This window comes from Capricornis sumatraensis, chromosome 10 (genome assembly GCF_032405125.1).
Source record: "Capricornis sumatraensis isolate serow.1 chromosome 10, serow.2, whole genome shotgun sequence".
NCBI lineage: Eukaryota > Metazoa > Chordata > Mammalia > Artiodactyla > Bovidae > Capricornis > Capricornis sumatraensis.
In genome coordinates this window covers 35,512,122-35,529,118 of record NC_091078.1, presented here as the reverse complement: position 1 = coordinate 35,529,118, position 16,997 = coordinate 35,512,122, and the positions used below count along the sequence as shown (strand labels likewise).

The following is a 16,997-nucleotide window of genomic DNA, read 5'->3' as shown; positions in this document are numbered from 1 at the left end:
GGATTTTGTGGTGTGTGTGGGGGGTGAATTTGAGGAGCTCCCCAAAGAAGACTCTTTTGTACAGGATTAGATGAAATCACCTCTGAGTTAAAAGGATGAGAAGGATTTTGTGCTAAAGGCAAGCAGAGGTCTGGGACAGCAGGTATGGGAAGTGTTGTTGAGGGAGCTGAGAAAAGGTGAACCAAAGAAGAGGCTCCAAGTTAGGAATTTGGATGATTCCAATCAGCATGGTTTTGTGGCTTTCCAGTAGTTCTTGGAGACCAGAAAATAGGGTTGGAAGGAGTAGGCATTAGGGCTTTTCAAGGCCGAGTAGCCTGTCATGAGTTCTGGTGGTAGTGGAAGAGACTGTCAGACTTAACAGTCTAAATGGCAGTTCGGAATTATTGATGGCTTTCAGCTGTGAAACCAAGTCTTATGTCTTATTCTGGGCACATGCACAGAACCAATGGGGAGGGAGTCCTGCAGACCTCCAGCAGCTGGCTGGGCTTGTAGCAGCTGGCTCTTTGCTGTCTGTTGTGCTCATCTTTGAAACAGGAATACCTACAGCCTACGTTCACCTTGGTGTAGTGCTATACCAGTGATTCTGGGCTGTGTGCAACCTCTTGTTTCATTAAGCATTGTTGTAACTTAATGAAAACATTTTGGGGCAGCGTTTTTCAAAGTCTTCAGAATTGTGAGAATATATCTATGAGCCCCATTTACTCCCTGTTGTGAATTATTGTAATTTAGTCTGCAATCCCTCTCCACACCTATTTTTCTCCTTTCATTTTGGAAACTAACATTTTCACTTTCTTTAAAGCAGGGATGGAGAAGACCCTGCAAGATGAGATTGAAGCTATCCTGCGGGAGAGGATTATGGTGCTTGATGGAGGTATGGGGACCATGATCCAGAGGCACAAGCTGAGTGAAGAAGACTTCCGAGGACAAGAATTTAAAGATCATGCCAGGCCCCTGAAAGGCAACAATGACATTTTAAGTATAACTCAGCCCAATGTCATTTACCAAATCCATAAGGTAAAGCTTCCTTGAGTTCTTATATTTTTATCTATCATTCTGCAAGTCCTTTGGTGTCCTGAGGGCAGACCACTGTGCTGAGTGCTCTGGGGGAGACAGAGAAAGGGGTGATTTACTCAGAAAGAGGGGGCTTATTCAGAAAGCAGGTTTCAGTTCAGTTTGGCCGCTCAGTCATCTTGGCGACCCCATGGACGGCAGCATGCCAGGCTTCCCTGTCTATCACCAACTCCTGGAGCTTGCTTAGACTCATGTCCATAGAGTCGGTGATGCCATCCAACCATCTCATCCTCTGTTGTCCCCTTCTCCTCCTGCCTTCAGTCTTTCCCAGCATCAGGGTCTTTTCCAGTGAGTCAGTTCTTCGCATCAGGTGGCCAAAGTATTGGAGCTTCAGCATTAGTCTGTCCAATGAATTTTCAGGCCTGATTTCCTTTGGGGCACTTAATTCACTACAGCAGCCCCAGTGATGTGAAACTGAAAGGTAATTGTTATTCTCATTTTGTAGATTTGAAAACTGAGCATCTCAGAGGTTAAATAACTGGCAATACAGAGGATCGCTGACTTGAAATCCCATGTTCTTTCATCTCATTTTTCTGTCTAGCTAGCCAACATTAAGAGATCAGAAGCAGGTAACTGGCTATTGCTAGACTTTTAAAAATAACCATAAAACTAAATTGTTTTATAGGTTATCATAGGAATTTTGTAGAACTATGGCTAAAAGAAATAATAAGTTGAATTAATCTGTTTTCTTGGTCTGGATTCAATTTGAAGGACAAAGTGACTTAAATGAGCAAATTTTCTCTTTGGAGTAGGGCATTGTTATAGGTATTTCAGACTTCTTTTAAAAATTGCAGTATAACTGACAAATAACATTAGCTACAGGTGTACAACGTAATGATTAGATATTAGTATATGTTACAAAATGGTCACCATGGTAAGTCTAGGTAATATCTGTTATCATACATAGTTACAGTTTTTTTTCTTGTGATGAAGATTTTTAAGATCTACCTTCTTAGCAACTTATAGTGGTATTAACTATAGTCTTCATGCTGTGCATTACATCCTCGTGACTTTCTTTATAACTAGAAGCTTGTACCTTTTGAGCCCCTCATCCCTTTCCCCCACTGTCCACTCCCCAACTTCTGGCAACCACCTTTCTTCCTTTTTATAGCTCAGTTATATTCCATTACATATACATATGACATTTCCTGTTTTCATTCACTTGTCAGTAGACACTTGGTTTGTCTCCATGTGTTGACAACTGTAAGTAATGTTACAGTGAACATGGGTACATCTTTTTTTTTAAACTTTATCTAACTGGAGGTTAATTGCTTTACAGTGTTGTGTTGGTTTCTGCCACGCGTGAACATGAATCAGCCGTAGGTGTACTCATGTCCCCTCCTCCTTCAGCCTCCCTCCGACCTCCCACCCCTTCAGCTGTCACAGAGTACTGGGCTGAGCTGCCTGTGCCTGACAGCAGATTCCCCCTGGCTGTGCCCCACGTGGGAATGCGTATGTTTCAGTGCTGCTCTTTGAGCTCATCCTCCCCCTCCTCCTGCTGGGTCCACAAGTCTGTCCTCTGTGCCTCCATCTCCATTCCTGCCCAGCAAATAGATTTATCAGCACCACTGTTTTAGATTCCATATGTATGCGTTAATATATGATATTTGTTTTTCTCTTTCTGACTGATTTCACTCTGTGTGACAGACTCTAGGTTCATCTGCCTCACTAGAACAGACTCATTCATTCCTTTTTATGGCTGAATAATATTCCATTGTATGTGTGTACCACATCTTCTTTATCCATCCATCTGTCGCTAGACATCTGGGCTACCTCCATGTCCTGGCTATTGTTAATAGTGCTGCAGTGAACACTGGGATGTGTGTGTCTTCTAGAACTGTGGTTTTCTCAGGGTGTATGTCCAGTAGTGGGATTGCTGGGTCATAGGTAGTTTTATTCCTAGTTTTTTAAGGAATCTCCATAGTGGCTGCATCAATTTACATTCTTACCAACTGTGCAAGAGATTCCCTTTTCTCCACATCCTCTCCAGCATTTGTTGTTTGTAGATTTTTGATAATGGCCATTCTGACTGTTGTGAGGTGATACCTCATTGTAGGTTCGGTTGCATTTTTCTTTTTTTTTTTTTTAAATCTCTTTGTTGTTCCTTTTAATGTAATCTTGAAAAATTCAAATAGTGAAATCTACTAGTAGGCATTCCATAACCTATTATATAAACTCTAATTTTAAAAATTTTATCAGGTTTTTTTTTTTTTTACTTCATTTTGCTTCACAGTACTGTATTGGTTTTGCCATACATTGATATGAATCAGCCACAGGTGTACATGAGTTCCCAATCCCCCTCCCCCCTCCCACCCCATATCATCTCTCTGGATCATCCCTGTGCACCAGCCCCAAGCATCCTGTATCCTGTATCAAACATAGACTGGCGATTCATTTCTTACATGATAGTATACATGTTTCAATGCCATTCTCCCAAATCATCCCACCCTCTCCCTCTCCCACAGAGTCCAACAGTCTGTTCTGTATATCTGTGTCTCTTTTGCTGTCTCGCATACAGGGTTATCGTTACCATCTTTCTAAATTCCATATATATGTGTTAGTATATTGTATTGGTGTTTTTCTTTTTTGGCTTACTTCACTCTGTATAATAGGCTCCAGTTTCATCCACCTCATTAGAACTGATTCAGATACATTTTTCTAATAGTAAATGGTGTTGAGCATTTTTTTCATGTCCTTATTAGCCATCTGTATGTCTTCTTTGGAGAAATGTCCGTTCACGTCTTCTGCTCATTGTTTCGGTTGGGTTGTTTTTCTGATATTGAGCTGCATGCGCTGCTTGTATATTTTAGAGGTTAATCCTTTGTCAGTTGCCTTATTTGCAATTATTTTCTCCCATTCTGAGGGTTGTCTTTTCATCTTGTTTATGGTTTCCTTTGCTGTGCAGAAAAGCTTTTAAGTTTAATTAGTCCAGTTTGTTTATCTTTGTTCTTATTTTACTCTAGAAGGTGGGTTATAGAGGATCTTGCTGTGATTTGTATCAAAGAGTGTTCTATCTGTGTTTTCTTCTAAGAGTTTTATAGTTTCTGGTCTTACATTTAAGTCCTTAATCCATTTTGAGCTTATTTTTGTGTGTTGTTAGGAAGTGTTCTAATTTCATTCTTTTACACCTAGCTGTCCAGTTTTCCCAGCACCACTTAATAAAGGGACTATCTTTTCTCCATTGTATCTTCTTTCCTCCTTTGTCAAAGATAAGGTACCTATAGGCACATGGTCTTATCTCTGGGCTTTCTGAGAGAAGCAAGCAACCAAAGGAACCGTAACTGATTCTGTGAGCCATTCAGTTTCACTGTACTGACTGTGTATTCTTAGACATGCACGGCTTACTATTTGAAACAAGCATGCTACTGGCAGGATCAACCAAGTATCTTCTATCTTTTTGAGTTAGTGGTTTTATTTGGATAATACCTAGAAATAAAATTGCTGGGTCATATAGTAGTTCTATTTTTAATTTTTTGAGGAGTTACCGTTCTATTTTCCATAGAGGTTGTGCAAACTGTACATTCCCTTTACATTCCCGCAAGAGTTCCTTTTTCTGTATCTCTTTACCAACACTTGTTATTTCTTGTCTGTTTGGTAAAAGCCATTCTGATCGGTGAGCTCTGATATTGTGATTTTGATTTGCAGTAAGGATGCTGACTGTCTTTTCATGAGCCTATTGGCCATCTGTATGTCTTCCTTGGAAAAATCTCTGTCCTGGTCTCCTGCTCATGTTCCCTTTTTGGCCACGCCATGCTGCATATGGAATCTCAGTTCCCTGACCAGGGATTGAACTGTACCCCCTGCAGTGGAAGTGTCGAGTCTTAGCCACTGGACTGCCAGGAAAGTCCTGTATTCTGCCCATTTTTTTTTTGAATTGGTTTGTTTGTATTTTTTTGTTAGTTACTGAATTGTATGAATTCTTTATTTTGGATATCCATATTAGATACATGATTTGCAAATATTTTCTCCAATTCAGTAGATTGCCTTTTCATTTTATTGCTTGTTTCTTTTGCTGTGTAGATGCTTTTTAGTTTGATGTAGTCCTACTTGTTTATTTTTATTTTTGGCGCCTTTCAAACTCTGCTTAAGGAAATCACTTAAACAAATGAATGATTAAATGATTCATTGAGGCTGGAAGGAACCTTCTCTTGGCTGGTCAAGACTTTGTTCTAGATAAGATGCAGAATAGTTTTCATTTGAAGAAAAACTAGCAATACCTTTCCTTTGTTCTAATAGAAATTGTCAGTACTAGAAGATTTAAAATTGGTTCTTGAATAGGTTGATTCTACAAGTTTTTCTGCTAGGCCTTCTAATATGTAGTCAAATTGCATTATAAAATTCCAGTACATTGTATATTGGGAATGCCATCATGGGTATGAATTGCTTGATACAGTTACAATTATTATGCATGCATGCTCAGTCATGTCCAGCTCTTTGCGACCCCATGGACTGTAGCCTGCCAGGCTCCGTGGGATTGTCCAGGCAAGAATACTGGAATGGGTTGCCATTTCTATCTCCAGGGATCTCCCCGATCCAGGGATTGAACCTGTGTCTCCTGCATCCCCTGCATTGCAGGAGAATTCTTTACACTGAGCCACCAGGGAAGCCCAATATGGATGCAAACATCAGTTCTTATCATGCAGTTGGTGAAATCACCACCCTTCCCCAACCATTAGCTTCCTGAGGATACTAATTTATGCCTATTTTTCACTACTGAATTCCAACTGCTTAGAACAGTATCTTGCACAAAGTAAGTCAGTAAATGTTTTTCAAGAGGGTGAATCTTTGTCTTCTTTGTTAGGCAACTAGAAAGAACAGCAAGTTTCCCGGGATAGGGACATGAAGCAAAACGACAGTAAATACAATAAGGTGTATCTGGCTGTCCCATTTGTGTGGGATATTGATTTGCTGGAGTTCTCTGGATGTAGAGACCATGTCGTGTTCATGGATGAGGAAGGAACTAGGTCTTTTCACACTTAGTTATTTCTAGTAGTATTACTGACCATAGAGCTGATCCCTTGATCCTTAATTTTAACAGAATGTCCAGGCTCTATACAAGCTGCAAGTCTCTGACACTAAGCTGTTCTGATTGTAATGTAGGTGCCTGACTTTCAGCTTCTGGTTGGGGAGGCATCCATTTCAAAGGCATCCTTGTCTATAAACACCCTGCCAGCTGTATGAAACGGCTACTGCTGACTAACCGACTAGCAACCAGGCTTCTCCCACCATGAAGTTCCTCTTGGAGAAAGCCCTGGGTAACCTAAATGAGTGACCCTACCTTTTCCTTCCTGAACCCTAATTCCTGCTGTTAGGTTTTAAGTTCTTCAGTAAAGAGTGAACCCACAATATTCTAAGCATCTACCTTGATCCCAATGAAGGCAGAACCCTGGTTCTCTCATTTGTTTCCCTCCAATCCCCAGCTACCGCACTGCATGATCCACATAGTCAAAGGCTTTGGCATAGTCAATAAAGCAGAAGTAGATGTTTTTCTGGAACTCTGCTGCTTTTTCCGTGATCCAGCGGATGTTGGCAATTTGATCTCTGGTTCCTCTGCCTTTTCTAAAACCAGCTTGAACATCAGGAAGTTCACGGTTCACGTATTACTGAAGCCTGGCTTGGAGAATTTTGAGCAATTCTTTACTAGCATGTGAGATGAGTGCAATTGTGTGGTAGTTTGAGCATTCTTTGGCATTGCCTTTCTTTGGGATTGGAATGAAAACTGACCTTTTCCAGTCCTGTGGCCACTGCTGAGTTTTTCAAATTTGCTGGCATATTGAGTGCAGCACTTTCACAGCATCATCTTTCAGGATTTGAAATAGCTCCACTGGAATTCCATCACCTCCACTAGCTTTGTTCGTAGTGATGCTTTCTAAGGCCCACTTGACTTCACATTCCAGGATGTCTGGCTCTAGAGGAGTGATCACACCATTGTGATTATCTTGGTCGTGAAGATCTTTTTTTGTACACTTTTTCTGTGTATTCTTGTCACCTCTTCTTAATGTCTTCTGCTTCTGTTAGGTCCATACGATTTCTGTCCTTTATTGAGCCCATCTTTGCATGAAATGTTCCCTTGGTATCTCTAATTTTCTTGAAGAGATCTCTAGTCTTTCCCATTCTGTTCTTTTCCTCTATTTCTTTGCATTGATCGCTGAAGAAGGCTTTCTTATCTCTTCTTGCTATTCTTTGGAACTCTGCATTCAGATGCTTGTATCTTTCCTTTTCTCCTTTGCTTTTTGCTTCTCTTCTTTTCACAGCTGTTTGTAAGTCCTCCCCAGACAGCCATTTTGCTTTTCTGCATTTCTTTTCCATGGGGATGGTCTTGATCCCTGTCTCCTGTACAATGTCATGAACCTCATTCCATAGTTCATCAGGCACTCTATCTATCAGATCTAGGCCCTTAAATCTATTTCTCACTTCCACTGTATAATCATAAGGGATTTGATTTAGGTCATACCTGAATGGTTTAGTGGTTTTCCCTACTTTCTTCAGTTTAAGTCTGAATTTGGCCATAAGGATTTTATGATCTGAGCCACAGTCAACTCCCGGTCTTGTTTTTGCTGACTGTATAGAGCTTCTCCGTCTTTGGCTGCAAAGAATATAATCAATCTGATTTTGGTGTTGACCATCTGGTGATGTTCATGTATAGAGTCTTCTCTTGTGTTGTTGGAAGAGGGTGTTTGCTATGACCAGTGCGTTCTCTTGGCAGAACTCTATTAGCCTTTGCCTTGAGTTATTCTGTATTCCAAGGCCAAATTTGCCTCTTACTCCAGGTGTTTCTTGACTTCCTTTTGTATTCCAGTCCCCTATAATGAAAAGGACATCTTTTTTGGGTGTTAGTTCTAAAAGGCCTTGTAGATCTTCATAGAACGGTTCAACTTCAGCTTCTTCAGCGTTAATGGTTAGGGCATAGACTTGGATTACCGTGATATTGAATAGTTTGCCTATGCCAAAGCCTTTGACGGTGTGGATCACAATAAACTGTGGAAAATTCTGAAAGAGATGGGAATACCAGACCACCTGACCTGCCTCTTGAGAAATCTGTATGCAGGTCAGGAAGCAACAGTTAGAACTGGACATGGAACAACAGACTGGTTCCAAATAGGAAAAGGAGTACGTCAAGGCTGTATATTGTCACCCTGCTTATTTAACTTATATGCAGAGTACATCATGAGAAGCACTGCAGTGGAAGAAACACAAGCTGGAATCAAGATTGCCGGGAGAAATATCAATAACCTCAGATATGCAGATGATACCACCTTTATGGCAGAAAGTGAAGAGATACTCAAAAGCCTCTTGATGAAAGTGAAAGAGGAGAGTGAAAAAGTTGGCTTAAAGCTCAACATTCAGAAAACAAAGATCATGGCATCCGGTCCCATCACTTCATGGCAAATAGATGGGGAAACAGTGGAAACAGTGTCAGACTTTATTTTTTTGGGCTCCAAAATCACTGCAGATGGTGACTGCAGCCATGAAATTAAAAGACACTTACTCCTTGGAAGGAAAGTTATGACCAACCTAGATAGCATATTCAAAAGCAGAGACATTACTTTGCCAACTAAGGTCCATTAGTCAAGGCTATGGTTTTTCCAGTGGTCATGTATGGATGTGAGAGTTGGACTGTGAAGAAGGCTGAGCGCCAAAGAATTGATGCTTTTGAACTGTGGTGTTGGAGAAGACTCTTGAGAGTCCCTTGGACTGCAAGGAGATCCAACCAGTCCATTCTGAAGGAGATCAGCCCTGGGATTTCTTTGGAAGGAATGATGCTAAAGCTGAAACTCCAGTACTTTGGCCACCTCATTCGAAGAGTTGACTCACTGGAAAAGACTATGATGCTGGGAGGGATTGGGGGCAGGAAGAGAAGGGGACGACAGAGGATGAGATGGCTGGATGGCATCACGGACTCGATGGACGTGAATCTGAGTGATCTCTGGAAGTTGGTGATGGACAGGGAGGCCTGGGGTGCTGCGATTCATGGGGTCGTGAAGAGTCGGACACGACTGAGCGACTGAAGTGAACTGAACTGAACCTCACTGTGTGGCCTGAGCGTGCCTGCACCCTTCAGGACGTGTGGATAGTAGGACCTTTTTGTTTTTTCAAAGGTTCCCTGATAGTAATTGCTGAGCTGAGTCTTGCAATTGTGATAAGAACCGTAGGGCCAGTCAGGCCGTGGCATTGGCTCTGTCCTGGCTCAGCACTGGGGGTAAGGGCCCAGGTGAATGCCTCATGGATTTCCTAGCCCATTGCTGTTGTTAGGCTGAGACCTACAGGAACTGATATTTAAAACACCTGTAGGTAGCCTCTGGCTGTGTTGTCATTAATGGCCTCCTTTAATCTTGACAGCTTTTACAGAGGAAAACTGAGAAGCAGAGTAATTAAGTAGCTTGCCCACATCCATCCGTGTTTTTTTGTTTAAACTTTTAATTTTATGTTGGAGCATAGCTGACTAACAGTGTTGTGATAGTTTCAGGTGCACAGCAGAGTGACTCAGCCATACATGTATGTGTATCCATTCTCCCTCAAACTCCCCTCCCATCCTGGCTGCACATGAGATCGAGCAAAGGTCCCTGTGCTACACAGTAGGTCCTTGTTGCGTATCCATTTTTAATATAGCAGTCATACGTGTTTTAATTGGTGAGAATAGGCTTGGAATCATGGGGTGTCATATACCAAGCCCATGAGTGGGATATTATTCCAGGAAAGAAGGTGGAGAGAAAAGGTAAAGAGCTAGAAAAAACACCTTATAAACTTCATATTATGGAAAATTTTAAACCTATGCAGAATTGGAGAAAATAACTGGGAATTTAGAAATATTCTCTGCCTAGTTATAGAGATAATATGTGTTCATTGTTACAAAAATAAAATGTCTAGCTCGATAGAAAAACATAAAAGAAAATAAAAACCACTTGTAATATCAGTATGTGTATTTATGCTCAGTTACTCAGTCATGTCCAGCTCTGTGACCCCATGGATTGTAAATTCAGTACCAAGACATACTTGCCATTCACATATTTTAATTTATATTTCAGACTAGTTTTCTGTATTTGGGTTTTTAAAATTAAATTGGGATTATTATTATTCCATACTATTTTATAATTTGCATTTTTTAATGCCATGAGTATTAAATATTTCAAGACATGGTTTTAATAACTTTATTCTATACATATATCACCATTTGCTTAATTTAACCTTATTTTTAGGCATTAAGTTTGTTTTCAGTTTTTCTTTCCCTTTTTTGAAAAGCTAAATTTTATTTTGTTCTGATAAAACAGAACCCATAGTTAAGAATAAATTCTGTTTAAACCACTGCTCCAAATTTCTATTTTTTTCCCCAGAGATAACCACTTATACTAGTGGTATATGTCTTTCCAAATCTTTTGTTATGCATTTATGCATAAGTGTATATGTATGTGTATACTAGAAAACTCAATACTATTTGTATGTGTGTATATTTTAAATTTAATGGTGTCATATTTTGTTTTTCTACTGAACAGTGTTTTTGGAGATGTTTCCATATTCGTAGATATTTATACACAGTGTTGTTGTTGTTTTACCTATTTTTTGGCTGCTTGTTGCATGTAGGATCTTAGTTCCCCGACCAGGGATCAAACCCATATCCCCTGCAGTGAAAACAGAGTTTTAACCACTGGGCCACCAGGGAACTCCCCACATGTGGTGTTTTTTAGCTGCCACATAACATGTAATGAAATGGACATATTATAGTTTATTTAGCCGTTTCCCTATTGATGAGTATTTAGGCTGTTTGTGACTTTAAAGTGTGTAAATCTTGGAATTTATTGCCAGATATTTCTACAAACTGGCTTACGTGGGGTTGAGTTTACTCAGTGTTGGAAAATCAGGAGTTTACTCAGTGTTGGAAAATTCACCAGAGTGTTTATCAGATTGAGACAGAGTGAAACAAGGAAGAAAGATTTCAAACAGAACAGGAGGACGCCAAGGTCCTCGGGGTTTAGTGAGGGTTCTGATCTGGCTCAGCCAGGAGCTGTGGGCTGAAGCAGCTGTGGTCAGAATCGAGATTGCAGCAAGAGGGGCCTTCTCAACAGAATCCTAACTGTGCTGAAGCTGGGGCATGGCAAAGGAGCAGACGGAATATTTGTTGAGGGCCATCATGTGCCAGAAGCTTGATGTGTGATCTGTACTATCATCTGGTCACCGGTGAAGCAGGGTTATAATACTTTCAAATGACGAAACTGAAGCTCAGAGTTTAAGGAACTCGACTCAGTTCACACCACATTTGAACTTTGTCTGACTTCAAGTTCTGTTTTATTTATACCACACGCCTTTCTATGAAATCCCTATATCCTTTTGTGTCTCTGTCCTGTATCTACTGCAGTGTCTTGCACTTAGTAAGTAGTTAAGACATATTTGGTGAAGATGGTGGGGAAAAGGCAAGTTTACTATTAGGAGGCAGGGATTCTCTAACTCACAGCATTGATATGACTTTCTCTTGTTGCAGGATTACCTCCTAGCTGGGGCAGATATCATTGAAACAAATACTTTCAGCAGCACTGCTATTGCCCAAGCTGACTATGGCCTGGAACACTTGGTAAGGATTTCATTTTCCCTTGTATCTAAGATAGTTACGAGCGTTTACTGTTGGTAGTTGCTAGTGAGAAAGCCAGCCAAACCTGCAGGGTCAAGCCAGTGTCTAGTTATCTATTGTTTGTGGTCAGACAGAGCAAATGGTTGGAATCTCTTCTGCTTGTAAACATAACTGCCCAGTCATTTTCCAGCTGGCTTCTTTTGTGGACAAGTGACAATCAAATAAAAATGATGCTTATTATGCAGTAATTGAATAAAAGCATAATGATTGGCCATGTGTGCAGTTTTGTGAAGCCTTTTTAAACTGAGTGACAGATCTGGTTTCCTTTTTTTAAAAAATTGTGGCAAAATACATGTAACATAAAATTTACCGTTTTAACCATGTTTAAGTGTGCAGTTCAGTGGCATTACGTACATTCACATTGTTGTGCCACCATTACCACCATCTATCCACGCAACACTTTATCTTGTAAAACATTAAACTCTATACCCATTAAACAATAATTCCCAATTTTCCCTTCCCCTAGCTCCTAGAAACCACCATTCTGCTTTCTGTCTTTGTGAATTTAGCTCCCCTAGCTGCCTCATCTAAGTGGATTATCAGTATTTGTCCTTTTGTGACTGGCTTATTTCACTTAATGTCCCTTAAGGTTCACTCATGCTGTAGCATGCACTGGAGTATCTTTCCTTTTTCAAAGTTGAATAGTATCCCATTGTATGCATATACCATATTTTGTTTATTCTTTCATCCACTATTGGATACTTAGGTTGGTTCTACCTCTTGGCTGTTGTGGACAGTGTTACTCTGAGCGCAGTATACAGATAACCTGTTTTGCATCTGTGCTCGCATTTCTTTCGAATGTATACCCAGATAGCGTTGCTGAGCTATGCAGTAATTCTGTTTAATTTTTTGCAAAACTGCCACCCTGTTTGCTGCAGTACCTGCATCATTTTATATATCCGCCAACAGCGTACAAGGGTTCCAGTTTTCCCCTCTTTGCCAGCATTTGTCCTGTTTCTGGTTTTTTTTTTTTTTTTAATGATTTTATTTATTTATTTTTGGCTGTGCTGAGTCTTCGTTGCTGTGCAGGCTTTTCTCTAGTTGTAGTGAGGGGGAGGTCTGCTCTCTAGCTGTGGTGCTCAGGCTTCTCATTGCAGTGACTTCTGCTGCAGACCACAAGAGAGGTGTGGGCTTCAGGAGTCACAGCTCCTGGGCTCTAGAGCACAGAATTAATAGTTGTGGTACACGGGCTTAGTTGCCCTGAGGCATGTGGGATCTTCCTGCTTAGAGGATCAAGCCCGTGTCTCCTGCATTGGCAGGCGGATTCTTTACCACTGAGCACCAGGGAAGCCCTGGTTTTGTTTCTGTTTTGTCCTCATAGTAGGCTTCCCTGTGCTTCCCTCGTGGCTCAGAGGTTAAAGCGTCTGCCTGCAACGCGGGAGACCTGGGTTCGATCCCTGGGTTGGGAAGATCTCCTGGAGAAGGAAATGGCACCCCACTCCAGTATTCTTGCCTGGAGAATCCCATGGACGAGGAGCCTGATGGGTTACAGTCCATGGGGTTGCAAAGAGTCGGACACGACTGAGCGACTTCACTTCACTTCATAATAGGCATCTTAGTGGGTGTGGGGTAAAGGATTTGGTTTCTTTTTAATCAACACAGTGCTTCCATATTCAGTTTTTGTAAACCTGATGGAAATAGGTGGTAGAGGCTGAGATTCCTATTTCTGGGTAGAATTTTTCCCAGACCCGCCTCTGTGTTCAGGCACGTAGTCCTGAGTGCCCTGACGCTGATTTCCCTCAGTGTTGGGACTTCGTGAAATCACTTGCCTTTGGGGTTATCAAGGGAAAATGAAATTGCGTCATAATTACTTCTGTGTTATTTGGGGCAGGATTGGCAAACCTTTTCTGTAAAAGGCCAGGCAGTAAATATTTTAAGCTTTGTTGGCACATACAGTCTGTGTTGCAGCTGCTCGACACCGGCATTATAGTGCGAGAGCAGTAATAGATAGCACACGGATGAATGGGCTTGACTGTATTTCAGTAGAACTTGTGGGCACTGCTTTGGGCCTTTGTGTGTGCTTGCCTTTTAGTCATGAGAGGGTTCATGGCCCTTCTCCAGATTCTCTAGAGGTTAATAATCTACAAAAAGTTCAGACCCACTGTCTCCAACCATTGTCTGGTGAAAGAAGCCAGAGCCTGAGGGCGTTGCTAAGGGAACTGCCTAGGCAGGTATTGACAGAGCTGGTCTAGAGCCCAGGTGTCCTTTCTCCGAAGCCTGTGACTTTCCCATTACTGTTTTTTTTGTTTTTAATTCTCAGCATATTTTGTGACATCAGCTTATTCTCATGTGCCAGATGTCCAGAGATTGCCAGCTAGCTCATGGTTTTGGGGAGGAACGTAAAAACAGTTCCCAAAGACTTGCCTTTCCTGTTGCCTTCATTGCTGGGGCAGCTGGTAGGCCTTATTGGCTAAGATTTTATTCAGACCTCAAATTAATTCACTCTGCATTTTCTTACTGAATAAAACTGAGTTTTAGAAGGTCATGAATTCCTTACTTATTTTATGGAAGAAAAGGACAAACTAACACTTGCCATTGATGTATTAGGCCTACCGGATGAACATGTGCTCTGCGGGAGTGGCCAGAAAAGCAGCCGAGGAGGTAACTCTCCAGACAGGTAAGGAACCTTGTTCTCCTTTTTCTTTCTTAAAAAAAAAAACAAAACAAAGCTGCTCCCTTTGACATTCTTAGCTGTAATAATCTATGCTTATTGCCCTTTTTCCTTCCGTGACAGCTGGCCTACAGCAACACTGCAGATGCCATCATGTACTTGTTTGTAGGTTACTTCTCTGCAGTTTCATAATCAAGCATTCAACGTCTCTCTGAATTGACCCTGTCTCCATGAGTCTGTCTCCTGCTCCGTGTTTACTTGATGTTATATCTTAATTTTATGGCTGGGACCATGGCTTCCCCATATGTTTACAGCTAAGATGATTTCTCCACCTTCAAAAGCACATCTTCAGGTTATTGAGGCACAACTGACTGCTGTGGTCATAGTGGTGATCATTAAGATATGTGATCTTATCCCTTTTAAGCAACCCTCATCCTTGAGGTTTTCCTTACCTAGGTAAAGAGAGTGTCTTTCAAGTGTTTTCCACTTCATACCACTAATGTCTTTGAAGGCGCTGTTGTGTAGCACAGAAAAGAGGGTGGCAGTAGAGTCAGTCTTGCTGGGATTTGCAAAATGGCTCCCCAGAATAACTCACCTGCTGGCTGGCTGCCGTGGAACACTTGGGCACCAGCTGGAGGGGAGGCTTTGAGGGCGGGAAAGGGATAGAAGAAATACATGGAACCCCTTAAGATTTGGAAATGTGAAATTATTGCCAACAGGAAAGAAGTAAAGCAAAATTGTTAGGAAGTTAGACACAGCATACTAATGAAGACTGAAGCAATTTATAGGAACTCTGTTTCTGAGAGATAATGTTAAATATGGAAGGGCATTGACTATTGCTGCAGTAGAATCACAGGGCAGAGGATATTCAGTCAGCCAAAGCAGGGAAAGATAAGAATAGTTTTCTGTACCAACATTATTGTCCAGCTTGGTGGGACTGGGGGGCGGTTGGATAAAGAATATTGTAACCTGCTAAAGGCTGGGTTATTGATTGGTTGCTAAATGGTAAAACATAACCTTTTGGTTAAAATCACCACAAGTGATAAGCAGTGTGCCCCCTGCTTCTGTTATGATATGTAAATGAACACAACATGTCAGGCTCTTAGGAGCACCAGGACTCTAGCCTAGAGGAAAGATTATTCAGGAATTCTTAAAGAGTTATTAAAGTAAGATTTGATCTCCTTCATACTTTAACTTCAGGCTTTGTAATTATTCATTGTGATTTAATATTTTCCCCCTGCAAAGGCCTTGCAGTACAGCAGTGGGGAGCGTTTCAAGATCAATGCTGCTGTGAGGAAGCTTTGCAGAACCTATGTTCATGACCTTCAAGGTTTCTTAAGGGTAGGAAGAGAGAGAGTTTGTCCAAGCATAGCTGTGGTCATGTTTCCATGGTGACTCAGACGGTACAGAATCTGCCTGCAATGCAGGAGACCTGGGGTCGATCCCTGGGCTGGGAAGATTCCCTAGAGAAGGAAATGGCAACCCACTCCAGTATTCTTGCCTAGAGAATTCCACGGAGAGAAGAACCTGGCAGGCTACAGTCCATGGGATTGCAAAGAGTTGGACGTGACTGAATGACTTTCACTTTCATATAGCCGTGGTTGATAGAAAAGGATTACTAACTGAAACTCTTTGAAGCCAGATATGAGAATTCAGTTTTTTTGCATTGGCTTGGAGGTCACATGTGCACATAATTCCTGTTTCATAATTTCCCCAGTGGGGTCCAGGACGGCCCTCATAATCAAATATCTATTTGCAGTAAAATCTATGAATTGTCTACTAAGTGGAGTAAAAACTATAAATAGCCTCTTGTAGTTCAGGTGAGGTCAAGTTTTGTTGTTGAATTAAGGGGAAAAGTGAGGCTTTTGTGCTTTCTGAATTTCAGAGTGATGGACAAAGGATTGTATTCCTGTGTTCTAGGGAAAATCTGATGGCCTATTGACTCACAGCAAAAAGGGCAAGCTATTTAGGGATTTCACACTTGTTTTTCTTTTCCCAAAGGAATTAAGAGATATGTGGCAGGAGCTCTGGGTCCGACAAACAAGACACTCTCTGTGTCCCCATCTGTGGAAAGACCAGATTACAGGAACATCAGTGAGTATCATATACCATCATTGACCTTGGGCGAGTACCTCAGTGTCTCAGTAAGCTGTACATCTGTAATATGGGGCCAGTACCAGCTTCTGTTAAGGGGTTGTTGTGACTTAAGGGCTTAGCAGTCCCTGGGATGTAGTAGACATTTAAATAAAAGTGAGCTGTTACCAGTCATTGGATTAGTATTATGTATCTTGAGTCTATTTTCAAAGATCCATGTTGTTGTGTTTGGGCTTCTTTATCAGCTGTGGAAGTAAAACCAATCAAAATGAAACTTTAAACTGAGAAGTTGAGCAAATATAGATACTAGGCCTTGTTCAGTTTATACAATAGCCTACTATACCCCACTTTATTTGTCAGGGAGCAGTTATAAACAGACTAACATTATACACCAGCATCTATAAGCATACTTGTATTGAAATTTTATGAGAAGGCTAGAAATCTAGGTCAGTTTAAGCATTAGACTGCAAAAAAACAAAAAGAATTAAACGGTCGGAGCCGAATAATAATACCTTGTGTGGTAATGAATTCAGTGTCGAAGACAAGTTCAGGCAAGCGTGATTTGTAGATTTTGGTTCCAGATACCACACTTTTCCACTA

The 16,997-nt window shown here is 41.2% G+C and overlaps 1 protein-coding gene across 1 annotated transcript in view; it reads left to right on the top strand.

The window, feature by feature from the left end:
- The first annotated feature begins 804 nt into the window (after positions 1 to 804).
- Positions 805 to 16,997, top strand: part of MTR (5-methyltetrahydrofolate-homocysteine methyltransferase) — a 113,427-nt gene continuing 97,234 nt past the window's right edge. The window contains exons 1-4 of the mRNA XM_068982985.1: positions 805 to 1,014; positions 11,546 to 11,635; positions 14,240 to 14,309; positions 16,305 to 16,397. Coding sequence (XP_068839086.1) covers positions 805 to 1,014; positions 11,546 to 11,635; positions 14,240 to 14,309; positions 16,305 to 16,397 — 463 coding nt within the window. The remainder of the gene's footprint in view (positions 1,015 to 11,545; positions 11,636 to 14,239; positions 14,310 to 16,304; positions 16,398 to 16,997) is intronic.